Source organism: Carya illinoinensis, chromosome 13, assembly GCF_018687715.1.
Source record: "Carya illinoinensis cultivar Pawnee chromosome 13, C.illinoinensisPawnee_v1, whole genome shotgun sequence".
In the NCBI taxonomy this organism is placed as follows: Eukaryota; Viridiplantae; Streptophyta; class Magnoliopsida; order Fagales; family Juglandaceae; genus Carya; species Carya illinoinensis.
The window spans coordinates 12746481-12762869 of NC_056764.1; the positions used below are offsets into that span (position 1 = coordinate 12746481).

At 36.1% G+C, this 16389-nt stretch overlaps 2 protein-coding genes across 6 annotated transcripts; one reads left to right on the forward strand and one right to left on the reverse strand.

The window, feature by feature from the left end:
* Positions 1-1769: 1769 nt before the first annotated feature.
* On the forward strand, positions 1770-4353 carry LOC122292812 (dof zinc finger protein DOF2.1-like). The gene is made up of 2 exons (XM_043101334.1): positions 1770-2191; positions 3232-4353. The coding sequence occupies exons 1-2, from the start codon at positions 2165-2167 to the stop codon at positions 4114-4116; spliced, it is 912 nt and encodes a 303-aa protein (XP_042957268.1). The 5' UTR covers positions 1770-2164; the 3' UTR covers positions 4117-4353.
* Positions 4354-9519: 5166 nt separating this feature from the next.
* Positions 9520-16088, reverse strand: LOC122292030 (interactor of constitutive active ROPs 3). Of its 5 annotated transcripts, none has more exons than XM_043100192.1 (5): positions 15920-16088; positions 14409-14512; positions 12936-13107; positions 9875-11570; positions 9520-9782 (listed from the first exon to the last, which is right to left on the reverse strand). In XM_043100192.1, the coding sequence occupies exons 2-4, from the start codon at positions 14426-14428 to the stop codon at positions 9891-9893; spliced, it is 1872 nt and encodes a 623-aa protein (XP_042956126.1). In that variant the 5' UTR covers positions 14429-14512; positions 15920-16088; the 3' UTR covers positions 9520-9782; positions 9875-9890. The 5 variants fall into 5 exon arrangements, with proteins under 5 accessions (XP_042956126.1, XP_042956127.1, XP_042956128.1 ...); XM_043100193.1 differs by having other exon boundaries at positions 9872-11570; XM_043100194.1 differs by lacking the exon at positions 15920-16088 and adding an exon at positions 15322-15472.
* Between the last annotated feature and the right edge of the window lie 301 nt (positions 16089-16389).

The following is a 16389-nucleotide window of genomic DNA, read 5'->3' on the forward strand; positions in this document are numbered from 1 at the left end:
GATTGTAGTATTGTAATAGTGATTCCGAAATGATTTTGAGAAATGAAAATTGATCATGAAGATTTTTAAAGAGGTACGTGTTTGTCATCTTTAAATGTATCTGCCTTTAGTAACATATAAAGATCATCAGTACTGAGAGAAAGAGAGTATTTTCCCAGAAAAAGAGACAGAAAAAGAAGGAAGCTGACTAATTAGCTAGCATCAACTAAAATTCTTGCTGAAGGAAAAAAAAAAAAAAAAATCTTTTGGGATCGAGGTAGGATCGCATTTATTTGAATCCATGCACGTTTGATGTTCAATTATCCTTGGTATAGTTGCAAGCCATTATATTCATGTAGAATATTTGTAATTTGAACATGCTTGGTATGGTGGTCCAATGTGATGAACTGATGAGTAAATTAGACGATCAAAATTACAATCATCATTTGAAAATTCTTTTTCTTTTGTTGGGGTGGCCCATGCATAAAACCAACATGTATATGTTCAGAGTCATGCATGTCTCCTTTAAGCTCTTGGTTAACTCTCTTTTTCCAACATATATAACCCATATATATATATATATAAATATGTTTATATTCTATGAGATTGTACCTTTAGGCAGGCAACACATGGAGAACATGCCCTAGATCGAACAAGTAACAACAGTACTGAGATGAGAATTCTTTAATTTGGTACAACATGATCATCAGATCGTACGTTTTAAAGACAGGATATACACCCACCATCGAGTAACACACACACACACACATATATATATGTATGTATGTAAGGTATATACTTTCAGTACTCCTTCCATGTCCTGGAATAGATGTTTTTAACTGCTCGTATTAATTACATATTCCAAACTATTTGAAGAAAATAATATAGGTAAATATTATAGTATGATCTTACTAAAATCATTTTTTTCAAAGTTGGATTCTTACTACTTTATTTATGATTGAGAATGTCAAAATCTAACATTTCTCTTTCATTATATATCAGTCCAATTAATAATATGGGAACGAGCTAGGATACCTAAACCATGGTCTATGATTATAGACTTTAGAAGGTGACCAAGACCATATATACACAGATAGAGTTCTCACAATTTTGGACCACTCCAAAGCAAAAAGAAAGCAAAGCAAAATTCGATGGTGGGCCATATATATGGATGGAGATAGCACATGATGAACAGTATCTGTATGTGAAACATATGAAATAAGATCATGCTGAATGAAGATTGAAGAAGAAGAATAAGAAGAAGAAGATCAAAGATCCTGCTGTCACTGCCACCAATGTCCCCTTTGTCTGTCACAGCCATCATTACCCAAAGTCCACATCACCACAACCTTCACCAAACAACAACAGCAACTTATACAGCAAAGAACAACACCCTAGATAGATAGATATATCGAGTCAATCAACATTTTTTTTAGAAGTTAGAATGTGGGGCGCCCCCATACCCACAACAGTCCAAAACAAAAAACTAAAACCAGGATATAGGTTCGGACCAAATCACCTAGACATAGGCAAAATCTTTGTGTTTTAATATTAAATGTGGTTTTGGAACACGAGGTTTGTGTTGGTGGCTTTGTGGGGAGTGGGGAGAGAGGGGGGGTCGGGATGGTTTTGGCAACGAATTGGAGTGGTGGTGGTGGTGAGGGTGTGTGGGGACCTGATGCTGCTAAGGGACAGGGTGTGGGGTCCATAAAATAGTTGCATCCACGCGAGAAAGGGACCCACGAAGACAAAGGCTGTGTGGGGTTTCTCTCTGGTCTCTCATATGAAACCGTTGCAGAACAGATCATTTGAGAAGAGAGAGAGAGAGAGGACTCGAATTTTCTTAAATGCTTTCTCTGCGTGCAAGGCTAAGCCAACTTCATCGATCATCCCGTACGGGAATCCCCATCATTACTCTCTCCCTCTCCCTCTCCCCGTCTCTAGCACTTTATATCTCTCTAAAACTCTTCCTCTCTCTCATGGGGATTGCTTTATATATCCAGAGAGAGGTGGCTCTATTTCCTCACTTTGCATGACTGCCTAATCCCTCGCTCATTCTCTCTTCTTTAAAGTACTCCTTTCTCAGGTCCCCTCTCTTTCTTTCTCTCTCACAGACATCCACACAAACACAGACATACAAAGATTTCTTTTGAGTGTAGGAGTGGTGTTAAATTATTTGCATGGGATGGATCCTTCAAGTGAACAACACCAGGTAGGACGGGAAGCTTGTTTGTAATCATGAAACGGCTTGCTCTTTCTTTCTCTACTTGTACTTTATTCTCTCTCTCTTTCCCTTTTATGGTTCTCTTTTAATTTAGTAAGGGATTTGGTGTTCTGGGTCTTATTTGCAAAGATGTAATCTTTAGTTATGATGGAGTTGTAATAAGCTGCTTTGGTGTCACTAAAAGGTAATTGGAGAAGATAAATGTCATTGATTTTTAATCCTTGTTTTCTGTTCGTTCTGTTGGGGTTTTCCTGCAAAGGATACAGCTTGTGTTGTAGCTGGCTTAATTATATGGCCTTTCAATGGTTCGCCTCTGAGTTTCAAATAAATAAACTATTTGTTCACACCTGATTTGAACAAGAAAGAATTTTGGCTTTGATTTGGTCCTTTAATTTCTTTTTTCCTCGGAAGGCTGGAAATTTGGGTTGTTTTGGGTTTAGATTTTCAATGAAACTGTACATATATAATAATCAAGTTCTCTACCTTCTTGTACATGATCTTTTTGTCAGTGGGAAACGATAACTTGAACCTTTTCAGACTCTTACCTCTTTGACTCAATTTTCATTTCACTTTATTTGCTTCGTTTTCTAGGCAGTCAAATGGAAATTGAAAATGAATTTTTCCTGGCAATTAAAGTGGTAAAGAAAATTCAAAATTTTGTTATTCACCAAGACTGATATGTGCACTGCAGTAAGTATTAGAGTTGTAAATTGGATTTATAACCGATTTCCCACACGCAGACCCAGAGAAAATATGCAGAAAGTAAAGCAACCGTAAGCGCTCCTTGAGGACCTAACTATACATTGATTATTGAATCTTCATATTTTATGTATATATCGATGTGTGTATCACTATCTGATGATTACTACAAAAGAGTATTATAGCATCATGTCAGTACCCACGATGTATACTTTTTTTTTTTAATGTGTACGGCCTGAATAGAATCAACCCTAGACTTTATAAGCTTCAAGTTAATGATTCTTGTTAGAGATGTTTCTTAATTTATCTTTTTTATTGGTATAATTCAGGAAATGCCTGCCCATATGCTGGAAAACATGATGGTATGCTTAAAAGCACAGCCTGATCAGAGGAAACCAAGGCCTCAACCAGAGCAAGCTCTAAAATGTCCAAGATGTGACTCCACCAACACCAAGTTCTGTTACTACAACAACTACAGCCTCTCTCAGCCAAGATACTTCTGCAAGTCATGCAGAAGATACTGGACCAAAGGAGGAACTTTGAGGAATGTCCCAGTTGGAGGAGGCTGCAGGAAGAACAAAAGGTCATCATCTTCATCATCAAAGAGGAGCCAAGATCAACCACTCACACCCAACACCAACCCATTGGGAAGCCTCCCATCCCTATCTTATGACTCTCCCAATGATCTCAGTCTTGCATTTGCTAGGCTCCAAAAACAGTCATGTGGGCAGTTGGGTTTCGATGACCATGATTTCCAAATGGGAAATGCTGCCGCCACCCATTTTGATTTACTAGGAAACCCTGCAGGAATGAATGGCTCTGCAAACACGACTCCTCCTGGTTTTCTTGGCTCTCTTAGGAATGGCTTTCTTGATAGCCAGAACATTTTCCCTAATTTCTATTATGGGTATAGTGATAATGTGAACATGGGAGAGGCTGACAATGGTGGTACTGGAGGTGTTGTTGGGGTTAATGGAGAAATGGCTCTGCCATACGAAGAAATGAGCAATGCAGAAACAACAACGGCTGTGACGGTGACAACCATGAAGCAAGAATTTTGTAATGGCAGAGAAAATGAGAATCGGGTTTTGTGGGGCTTCCCTTGGCAGCTCAATGGGAATGGAAGCATGGCTGATCTTGATTCCGGAAGAGAAAGCTGGAATAATGGAGCTACTCCATCTTGGCATGGTCTCATTAACAGCCCTCTATTGTAGACACTGGAAGTTCCTAAAGTTTGCAAGCAGCCACAAACAAGGCATAGAATTTCCTCTCTTATTAGACTCAAATATTAGTTTTTTAGCCTTTTGGGTTTTGTTAAGAGAGATTTGATTCACCTCATGAACTGTGAATCATCTCTAGCTATTTTCGTCTGTATTTTTTGTTTTAATTTTTTTTTTCTCGTTTCCTTTTATTGGTTGATAAACTAATGAAATTTTAGATTTGTTTGTTAACCAAGCCAAGAATTTTGCGTAGGTTGATCCTTGATAAAATACCATTCTACATTAAGAAAGAGAGAGAGCGAGAGAGAGAGAGAGAGAGAGAGTGATGTTTCATGTGGTTTCTGCAGTCTGAACTCTGAACTCTCTGAAGGATTTGGAAGGTACATCTGAAGCAGGACTTTGGGTTTTAAATGAGTGGTTTTTTCAAGATATTCTGCCATGATTGCATCTTATTTTCAAGTAGATTCTACGAACATAACGATAGAATATTAAAACGAAATTGGGTTTATCTCTACGTCCATATAAGCATAAGAATTTCAGTGAAGCATGTGGCACCAAATTCGGGATGGATTTTCTTTCCCCCCCTGCAGACAATATCCAACTTAGGATTTGCGCGTGAGAGAGTGTGGTCAGTACTCAGTTTGAAAAGTATTGGGAATGCATTTATAGATTAATATTTAATACACTGACAGGCACTGAAAATTTCCAAGGGACAATGGTCAATTCCTTTTTATTTTTTTTTTTATTTTTTATATTTTTGGCAGACAGAGGTCAATTACCAGTGAACATAATTTTAAAAAAATTTCACAGGCAATTGCCATCCAAATGGTAGTTTTGTATTGGCTTCTTGCCCAACTGCCCTAATCCAACGTGCTTTGTTAAATCTAATGGATTTGGCCAATTCAAGACATTATTTTATCTTTCATCTGATGATCTCTAGAGTTTCCTCTTATTAATATATATTTAAATAGAATAATAAAAATAATAAATTACATGTTAATTAGGTGCAAATGTGTTGAGTAAAACTTCTTTGAAAAATACCATGCTTCCCGTTGAGGGTATCTGCTAGAAGCTACCGTTGGAATTTTTTATTTTATTTATTTATTAATTTTTTACTTAATGATCAAGTAATTATTTTCTAATAATATTATAATTTTTTTTATTTTTTAAAAATATTAAAAAACATATATATATATATATATATATTTATATAAACAGCCACCCTACTTCTTTACTGCATTTATCTCAACTGATCTCTTGATCGAGTCACATCTAATAAATATTTAGTATATGTTTGGAGGACATGATGAGAGAAAGTGGTTGCTTACTAATGAAAGGTCATGATGTCATTATCCATTGGGTTAAGAAGGTCCAAACGCATGTCCCAACTTGGGACATCAAGAGTATTTATAATTGTTTGTCAATTTCTCCAGTTAAGATTTCTCAGGATTTTTTCTTCTTCTTTTTATTTTTTATTTTTTTAATATTATAAAAAAATGGGAAATGACAGAATTTTGTCAAATTTTTCGCTTAAGATCAGAAGCCCTGAAAAATACGCCAACTCTTCCATTGCCATATTATAAACAATATGGTGTCTTCCACTTATATATTTTTTAAATCTAGCTTATAGGGACATTTCACCAGTTTCCACATTAAGAAAATGTTAGCAATTTCATGGTATCTAGCTTCACATTTAAGTTACATATATAATATATAGTAACTTAGTGAATTAAGTTTGCAATTTGTTTAAATAATTTGAACCACAAATGAAAGAAAGTAGATGTATTTCATGAATAAGATCTAAACTCGTAGAAAAATTCTATTATCAAGCTGGTGTGTAGAGTATACACAATAAAATGTTTATATAACACAATTTAATTTAAAAAATAAATTTTAAAATTTAAATTTTAGAAATTAAATCTTACAATTTAAGTGATGTAAATGATGTGCTCTACATATCGATTTGAAAATAAAATAACTCCAAACTCACGGCATCCAATTTCAAAATAAATTAAGAAATCATAACCTATCACTATTTTTTGATGGATCATGAAAGGTATTCATGTCACTACAAGAGAAGTGGGCTTTTATGACTAAAATTTAGTGATCAAAAGAATTATTTTCTACAAAAACTGTAAGAAATAATAATTTTAATTACTAAATTTTGATCACAAAAATCTATTTTTCTTATAATATGTGAGATATCGAGACACGAAGACCATAATGTTAAATTTATCTGTATAAATTATAAGAAGTGTTGGGGCCAACAAATTATAAAAAATCTAATTCCTAACTAATAAATGGGTGAGGTAGGTATGGGGCATGGCACATGCTATGAACCTCCTCATAAATGCATTAATTCCCACTTTCATGCTGGCAAGAGTGGGAAGCCTTCTAGCTCCTTTTAAAGGGCTTGCACAGTAAATTAAAGTGAAAAAAAAAAAAACATTAATATTAGTAGGAGTACCATCGTTGTTTGGGACCACCATCGGTGTCCGATGTGACCTTGTCAATTATCCAATGTGTAAGACAATAATAGTACTGCAGCACTTGTTCATGAGATTAGGACTTGAGACAAATTAAGTAGCCTTGAATATGTTGTTTTTTTTTTCTTAAATAAGAGTATTATGTACTCATCGAGTCATCGGGTATTGGTGGTCTAAAATGTAGAGAATTATATAGAATTTGAGGAAAATGATTTACACACTTTTATTAGATGATGAAGACACACACATATATATATATATATATATATGAAAAATAATATTTATAATTATGATTATGCAAGTGGCGTGCAGTCGTTTTAAAAAAAATGAATTAATATGAAATCTACATAAAAAAAAACTAATTTTTTAATCGTAGACCTCACTCTTTTTTAAAGCGATTGTACGACGTTTGTAATTCCACGACTATATATAGCATTGCTTTATATATATACAGATTTTTTTTTTTCAATTATGCTACAGGGAGTCTATTTTGCGCACACCTTGTGTACTCCTGCTGACATGGCGGGTCATTAAAGATAAAAACAAAAAATTAAAAAAGCTGAAAGGAAGACAACATCTGGATTGTGCACTGTTGTGAAGGGAACATCGAGTCTGGCTTGCCTTCGGTGCAAAAAGAACAGGAAATCTCTTGTTAAAAAATTAATGATCATGATTGGCTACCAATAAAAAATTCTAACCCTCCAAATTTTTTCTTATTTTCTTTTTTCTTAGTGTTCACTTATACTGGTTTCGGTCAAATTAAAATCTTTTATATTGTTCCTTAATAACTTTCACATATGAAGTGTCTAACATATTTCATTTTTTTTTTAATTTTAAAAATGATATTTGTGATTTTAATTTTAGAACATGTAAATCTTGTATTTTCTTTGAAAAAAAAAGAGATAAATTTGAAATTTATTTAAAAAATTATATTTTTAATTTTAAAGCTCGTTTTAAAAAAAATATATGTGAAATTTATACACTCTAAAATATACCTAGCATTACTCATATAAATATTTTGTCAAAATTTTCTCAAAAATAAGTTTAAATATATCAATGAAAATACATTTATATTTATTAGGTTATTTATTACGTGCTGGTATATAATATATTATTTATTATAAATCTTATAAAATTAAAAGATATAAATATATTTGATACTAGCTATTATATTTAATGAATAAACATGTTAAATGAATAAATATTTAGAGGGGATGAAATGTGTTCGGAATGTAAAAGATGAAAGTTATTAAGTAGTTGGGTTACTAACGAAGAATCATGGCCATTAATTCTTTAACAGGACGTGTCCTGGTCTTTTGTCATGGCCATTAATTCTTTAACAGGACATGTCCTGGTCTTTTGTCACAGGATGCAAGCCAAACCCAAGAACATCCGGGTTGCTTTCCCCCACTGCTCATGAAGGCATACCAGATCTGTTTTGATGAGGCCCTGCCAAAAAGGAAGAGCTTCAGCTTTCTCCATTTCCGTGTGATCTCGCCACTGTCATTGACCTCGGATTTGGATTTTGCACTCATGTTCTCAATTGAAAAATCGTTGGCTTCCCCCACTGCCACTCCTCGCCGTCCGTCGTTAGTTGAAAAATCGTTAGCTTTTTCCTTTGCAAAATCTTGAAGGGTGAATCATTTGTGATACATGGTGCAGCTTCGTTCTTGCTAAAAAACGAAAGCCTTTTCAATCCCTAAAACATATTATCTCGTTCCCTTTCAGCTCTCTAGCCTTATAAATTAGCCGTGACTGATCCTTGTCCTTTCCACGGAGTACTTTGGATTTGGAATCCTTGCATCAAAATATCCTGTCCAAAGTCTTTCCAGATCTAAATCATACCCCATAAATCAATAACCGAAAACACAAAAATTAAGGAAGATGGTAGGTTTTATTTTGCAGCCTGTATTAGACTTATTGGTTGCTGGGATTTTGTTGGTTATTGGGATGGGGATTTTTGCCTTCATTGCTTCCATTCCTTGCTCTGCTGCTTTCTTGCACAATACCAGGCTTGCCCATTAATCCCACGCACTGTCGAACTCAAGGTACATATCCTCATTCGATTACCCAAATTCAGCTTCATCTCCACAAAATTGTTTTCGGCTATTATTTTCGTTGGTCATTATTATATGTGCCATTATTATTGAGAAGAGTAAAAAAAAGGGATCTGTTTGGAGGATTATGAGCACAATAGGAATGTTATTAGTTCTTGTTAACTGCTATACAGGAGAAGAGGAGCTATGAAGAAGATGGACCTCAAATCGATTTCGCACAGCGTAGAGAAGACGAGGCCCTTTCGGTACGCAACTTTTCGAACGTTTGGGAGGAATGGATTTTTGTCTTCGTTTAGCTTTATCTGTGCGCACCGTTTCATTTAAGTCGGGCATCCACATAGATTTTCTGCACAAGGGGTGCACGAAATGGACTACTACGTTTAACTTTTTCCTTTTTCAAACCAAAAACTGTTCCTAAACTTAAGCTAACGTATAGCAAAACTACGTGCTGTATGAGTTGTACAAATCAAGCTAATAAAAAAGAATTAAATGAGTATAATCAATTACAATTCCTAATGCAGATTTTGTGCATAGAAGCAAATTCCGATTAAAGATGGATATGGGATTGAAAGTTGAATAATGGAGAGTCTATGAGATATATTAAAAACTAATATTCTAATAATATTTTATTCAACTTTCATTTAAAATTATTTCATCTCATCTCATCTCACTATCTAAACCTCATCTCATCTCACTGTCCAAACTGCACCTAAAAAGAGTAAGATATCAACTAAACCAGTTAAAAATCTTACCAATCTTATCGTTAATATTTTGAATGCATATCAAGTATATATGTTTAGTTTATAGTATAATGACTCCAAAGCGTAGAAAATAGCTTCATACAGGGAATTATATCGTGTGAAAACCATGTCTAATCATTAATTCCATCATTGTCCTGGAGCTTGATACGAATCTCCTTCAGAATTTAAAAACGTGGCAACTCATTTTTTTGCATAAAGCAAGATATTTGCTACTACAGTATGTACGTTCTGGGTTAACATAACATGACTTCAAAAGGCTGAGAAAATCACTGCCATTACACCTACAATCTTCGGGAGAGCGAGCGCAAGGATTTACTTCAGAATAAGACAATTTGGTTGTACCGACCAACCAAAATCTGTCAAAAAGAACAAACATGCAGTTAGGGAATAAAAAATAAATATGTACTATGGAAATAATAGGAGTGCACCATGGTATAACACAAACAACCTGTGTCATTGTCTTCCTATTTCTGTGGCTTCTTCCACAGCACTCCAATCTTCTTCAGCATGTTACCATTTTTCTTCTTCAGCAAATCATCCTCGGTGTCTTCCGAGTAAGGCGAGCTAATCTTCCCTGCGACTGGATTATAGTTGCTGTCCAAGGACCCTGTTCTCTCCATGAACTTGCCATTATTCCCAGCCGAAAGCATGGCTGCAGCTGCTTCCGCAGCCTTCCTCCACTGGTCAGACTGCACCTTTAGCTTTCTCAGCTCCGCTTCCATTTCTGAATTTGCTGATTGTGCGGCCTCAAGCTGCTCAGCCACCCTCACTGCCCTCCTGTTGCTCTTATCTGCTTCCTCCATCACAATCCCAAGCTTCACAAGAGCCTCTCGCTGTGCAGTCTTCGCTGCCTCTACTTCTGCAGCCACCTCATCATTCACTTTAGCCCCGTTCATTTCCCTTTTCTTAACTTCCAATTTCAGAATTCCATTTTCCTCCGTTATACCCTGTAATTCTGTTTCCTTATCCATCAAATTGGCCCTCAAGTCTGCAACATGTTCATTTAATTTCTTCAGCTCCTTTTCCAGTTCATATTCTTTCTGGTATGAGTGGATCTTTCCGAGTTTTGAATTTAACCCCTCATTCTCCTCCAAAATACCCTGTAATTCAGTTTCCTTATCCATCAGATTTGCTTTCAACTCTTCAACATCTGCTTTTGTGTTTTTTAGCTCTGCCTCTAGTTCAGCCTCTCTCAGACTTGATCCAGATTTTATCTGCTCCATGAGTTCGTAAGCACTTCGTATCTGCACTGTGCTTCGAATTTGTTCTTCATGGTATTTGGTCTCAGCACTTTCTAGAGCAGATCTTAACCGTGCAAGCTCAGACTTCAAAGAATGAAGTCCTGCTTTACTGTCTATTGATTCCCCAATCTCGTGGTTTCTTTTGAGTTCCAGCTGAAGGTCATCTTCACCTGAAGGATTTTGATAAAGCTCAACACTGGCATTTTTTAGGTCTGCCTCAAGTTTTCTGACTAGTCCCTCTAGTAAGTTCACACGTGCCCTTGACTGATCTAGCTCAGAGCCAATGGAGTGGTAAGCTTCAATGGCTTTCATGCTATCCGACCTGAGCATCTCAACAGTTTTTCTAGCAGTTTCCAGTTGCAGCAGAGTTTCAGCAACCATTGCTTGGGCATGAGCTTCTGATTCTTTGCAATCCTGTAGCTGGATTTTCATGTTCTCCATAAGACACAGAGTTTCTGCAAGGTTTCCTTTCAAGCTCTGCATCTCTGCATTTGCTAATTCTACCTGCTTGGTTTGTGTGGCCTCAGATTTAGCTACCATTTCAAGCTGGAACTTAAGCTGCTGAATCTCATTCATGGCAGAAGCCAAGGCAGCTGAATCAACTGAATTCTGCTTCTGGATAGCCTCAAGCTCAAATTGCCTTGCTTGATCATTTTCTTGTGAGATCTCTTGGAGGTTAAACACACCAGCTTCCCCATAATTGGACAGCTCCAGAAGCTGCTTCTCGGACTCTTCAAGCTTTAAGGACAAGGCTGATAGTTGCTTCTTGGACTCCTCAGAATCTTGCTGTGCTTGCTGCTTCCATGATTCCGACAAACTCAGCTGGTCTTTTGCCTTCTTCAGTTCCTCCCGAAGTTGAGAGACCTGGGATTCCAATTCTGATATTCTGCTTGGGCGCTTCTTCTGGAGCAAGAAAATTACAGTTTTAGAAATCCTCAAGTACTTCCGACCTCTAACTTTGTAGCAAACAGGCAGAAACTATCAATACGACATCCACGGTTCCATTTCTAAGACAGTAAAATGTGATGCTAAATCAAGAGAAAAATAGAAAAGGCACAGAAGAAACATATGTAGATGAAGACTAGATAAATAAATACCGCTATTACACAAATAATGATGGAGAGAAATACACCATGCAGTAATCACGTAAGATAACGAAACAATGCAGTAATTCAGAAGATTTTACAAGGTTTAATAACATGCCTATATCCACGCGCAACAAGAAAATGCTACTTTAGAAAAAGGAATTACAATCTTCTTAAGTTCAGAAACCAAGTTCCTAACTTCATTATTGTTACACTTGATATTAAAAAAAAAAAAAAAAAAACTTAATGCAAGATATCTATTTTTTGATAAGTGATATCTATGACACAGCAACAATCCTTTTCCAGATAGAAAGCCTTTCACATCATAAGATTGCTGAAAACATTTTTTGTGTTTTTGCTCTATGTTTGAATATTGCAAACATAGAGCAATAACCATGTACAAAAGAGTTTTAGAAGTAGGGGTGTAAGAATTTCAGTCCGGACCGAAAAAACCGACTGGACTGACCGGTTTAGTCAGTCTGGACAGGACCGATAAAGGTATAATACACATACTTTTAGCACTGTTAATTTGTTACACTTAATTAAAATACTTAAGTAGTTAAGTATATACTTTTTTAGCAACTTTGACTAAATCACTCGCTCAATTCATTTTTTTTATTTTTAATTATTTTTTTTTCAAAAACTTGAACAAGAAAAAAGAAGACAAAAATATGGCCTGGACCTAAACACCACGATAAGACTGACTGGACCAAACCAAAGAGGTCCAGTCCAGCCCAAAGGCCTTAACGGTCCGGGTCCAGTCTTTTTGTGGACCAAAGAATTGCCCCTGCCCAAACTTCTCCTCCAAGACCAACTAGATTGGACTTATTACACCCCTATGAAGAAAGCACAACCAACTTACCACAGCTCCTGGACAGAAAATCTACATAAACTGGGGAAAAGAGCCTAATATCACTAGTTGTTAGAGACATCAAGATATTTTCAGCAAGAATTTGACATTGAAATAATTGGTTGTGAATTCTAACGTCCAACCACATACTATTGCCCCCCTGCCGCGGGGGGGGAGGGAGAGAGAGAGAGAGAGAGAGAGATTCTCGTAAAATAAAGTAAGCCTAAATGCTTAGGCTGTTACATAATCCTCATAATTGATTCCAAAATTATTAAAAAATTCTCTAAATTTTGTAACTACAGCAAGGTTGGCATAAATATTTTTTAAGAATACCTCAGACATCGGGCTTCTTGGTGACCTGCGTTCAATAACTTTTGGGCTTCTATCTTTGGATGCTTTACTAGTTTGAGTTGAGGCAGATGCACTGTCAGTCTCTAATGCAGCCGGCTTGAGTTGGCGCACAGCTCGAGGAGAAACCTTTTGAGGTACCTCTGAGGAGCTACTTCTAAAATCAAGGCAATTGCACGGGAATCAGGTATGGGTAATAATTGGTATAAAAAATCAAAAGCAAAAAAAAAAACCTACAGATTCAGCAACTGGGAACTCATCATTTAAGTCCCCATTAAAAATAATATTTAAATCATGACATAAAATGAATGAAAGTCTGGTTAGGTTCAAAGAGATTGTGCCACTTCATCAATATATTTAGACCGTACTCTAATTCAGACAGGCAAAGTATAAACTAGACAGCTGTTACATCCTTTTAATCTATGAATTAATTAAAAAAAAAAAAACAAATATTGGCACTGATTAGAAGTAAAAACTAATTTTGGCATTAAATTTCAACCGTCATGAGATTTAGTTCCTAAAATTTGTTGATGGGAGACAATATATATCATATGCTAAAACTTTATTATATTAGATTAACAATGTTATTTTTGCTCTTTAAAGGGGGGAGAGAGAGAGAGAGAGAGAGAGAGAGAGAGAGAGAGAGAGAGAGATTTCAAAGAGCGGGGGGCTGATCAATGCACATGGCAACCCTGTTAACTGTTAAGACATTCTTAAAACTTGATGAAGTTTATAGTCCATTTTAAGAAGTCTGCCACTTGCACCTTCTAGAGGAATGCCTCAAAGCAAAATGTATCCCAGCCACCGCCATTTAGACTCCTAAAATTAAAATGATTTCCAGTGCCTCACTGAATACAAATTGCATTTAGTGACATGTTTCTTCGTACATAAACTTTAAATGTTTTAGTTAGCTATCTGAAACGATGATTTAAATTAACATCAACTGGAATGCAGTCAACTATGCCTCAAGTTTGCTTTAAACGCCAAAGGCCCCCAATCTCACAAGGGGTATAGATAATACGGAATTAGACTGAACAAAAAGCAAGCAATCCAACATGGCTAGGGAAATAATAACAAGGCTTATTTTCCCCAGCGCTAGGTGGAGACCCCCTATGTTTCCTAGGAAAGAAAGATGATCCCAAGAAAAAGTCATGCGTATAGAAAGCACTAAAAGATCACAGATCTCGGGCAGTAGCAATAATTAAACTATACGCCATTCAAAAGCAGCAAAGTTAGGTACCGCTTCTGGGCCTCTGCAGTACTTCTTTAGTACATTTTGTTCAAACAGACAATAAATAACCCCAAATGGCAGAAAAAAGATCAAGCATAATATTTGAATTTAAACTGCATTACCCAGCCAACCTCACCTACCAAAAAGAATAAAACCCTTTTATCCCACAAAACAACATTCCAAGAAGCCTCCAAGAGAGAGAGAGAAAACAAGTACTCGAGGCATACCTTGCTTTTGGGGTCTGCATGATTTAACAGCCTTCCCGGGAACAAGTTGCAAATGGGGTTGATGTATGAATTTTGCTACTTCAATGCTGCCTGACCCACAAGGCCTGGCACAGTTCAGAGAAAAAAAAAAAAAAAAATCACATTTGAGACAAGGGAATCCAATGTGAAATGAAGAAGATAGAATTAATGTGTTCATGATAGAAGGCATGTGCTCCTTATCATCCCATGAGAAGGCATAAAGACACAAGATTTGCTTACCATAAATTTGCTTGTAAATAAATAAAAAGTAAAAATAAAAGCAAAAAGAAGACAGAAATCCCAAAGGGGGGAGGGAATCAAGCATTTTGAGAAAGTTAAGTCAAAGATCAATGAGTCGATTTCACCTTCACCTCCACCCACTCTAACCGGTGTTTACTGTATAACATACTGAAAACCCACTACTCATTTATTCTCTTCAAAGGGGCCCTACGGCTACAGAAACAGTGGGCAAATTACGGAAATCACCCTTATCTCCCCATGACAGAAAAAATTCAAAAGTTAAATTTAGTCCATAGTGGGGCATTTTACTAATTTCGAAAGGGGAAGCTGTCATCCCCTCCAGTTTCGCCGCGATGAAATGAGAATACTGTGCAATTTGGGTTTTGAATTTTTTTGGGCAAAAACCAGTTCTCCAAAACTGCTCTTACGCTCTGATTGTGTCCCGAAAACACCGTCAATGAATAGTTTCTCGGAATCTTTTTCCTTTTAGAAAATATAAATGAATTTTAAAGGAACCAGAAATAAAAAGGAGGAAAAATATAGAATTAACTTCTCGAGAACTTATTATCCATGTTGAAAATGGATGTTCAACTTTTCAAGTAAAATGAACATATTTACACGCACACATGAATATAAGTTCTCCCGGAAAATTTACCTGAATTTTCCTGGAAACAGAGACAAACAGATCTAAGGTTTAAGGAAGGAAATCAGATAAAATCTCCGCAATGGCAAGTAATGCTCCACAAAATATTAACGAGAACTTAAAAGACGCCCTTTCGGATCTTCAGATAAAAGAAAAAATGAAAGATGTATAAAAAATTTAAATTAAATAATCATCCTTCTCGAGATTCGATTTGCTTTTAAAGCCTGCAAAAGATAAAAAAGCCTGCTATCTTCAAGCTCGAAGAAAGAGTTACATTATATCAGTTTCTGCAGAATAACTTTTCTCTATATCAAATTAGATTTTGTCCAAAAAGAACTTCAAAAGAAACATCATTGCAGTCAGAGAGAGAAAACAAAAAGTTAAAAAGATGAAACTTCACAATCCGTAAAAATAGAAATTAGAACAAAAAAAAGAAATAGAAAAAGCCTATGAACTCTTTCGTTTGCCGAGAAAACTTGAGAAACTAGACAACAAGACGCAATGCACATGAAACCGTTGTTTTTGCTTTCGGTGGAGTCTGAGGAAATTAAAAACATGAAAAGGGTAAAAAAAGAGACGGAAAAGGAGCAGCATTTATGCATCGAGTTACCTTGCGAATCTCGAATCTTTTGGAGAAGCTGGGGAATTTGCAAGAGATTTTCAGCTGTTCACTAAGAAGCCCAGAATCAGCAATTGGTGTGGGGGGTGGGGGGGGAGTAAGAGGTTCAGTGGCATCTGTTTCCTGGTGCTTAATCTTCTTTCTTCGTCTTTACTTAAAACTTGTTTGCAGTTTCCGAGGCGCTTTCTCTTTACTGTAGTTTAATTTGGGACAGTGGGGTCGGGGAGTGAGTAGAGTGAGAGTGACACTCAGTACAAAACATGGGCGTACACATTTGTCGTTAGTCGTTACAAGAAACTATAAATTTGCTTTAAAGCTCGAGCTTTACGTCCGGATTGTTTTTTTATATTTTCTGTTTTTTTTTTTTTCCTTAGAAATGTATCTCTGTAGATAATTCTTGGCCCGGCTAATCATGAACATGCCCCAAAAATTTATAATTAAAATAAAATAATAGACACAGA

Excerpts from the sequence above, each read along its gene's own strand:
- LOC122292030 (XM_043100192.1), bottom strand. The coding sequence starts at position 14,428 with ATGCAGACCCCAAAAGCAAG. Across the intron at positions 13,108-14,408 it reads ATGCAGACCCCAAAAGCAAG|AAGTAGCTCCTCAGAGGTAC; the intron begins GTATGCCTCGAG and ends CCTTGATTTTAG. Across the intron at positions 11,571-12,935 it reads CAAGAAGCCCGATGTCTGAG|AAGAAGCGCCCAAGCAGAAT; the intron begins GTATTCTTAAAA and ends TTCTTGCTCCAG.
- LOC122292812 (XM_043101334.1), top strand. The coding sequence starts at position 2,165 with ATGGATCCTTCAAGTGAACAACACCAG. Across the intron at positions 2,192-3,231 it reads CTTCAAGTGAACAACACCAG|GAAATGCCTGCCCATATGCT; the intron begins GTAGGACGGGAA and ends GGTATAATTCAG.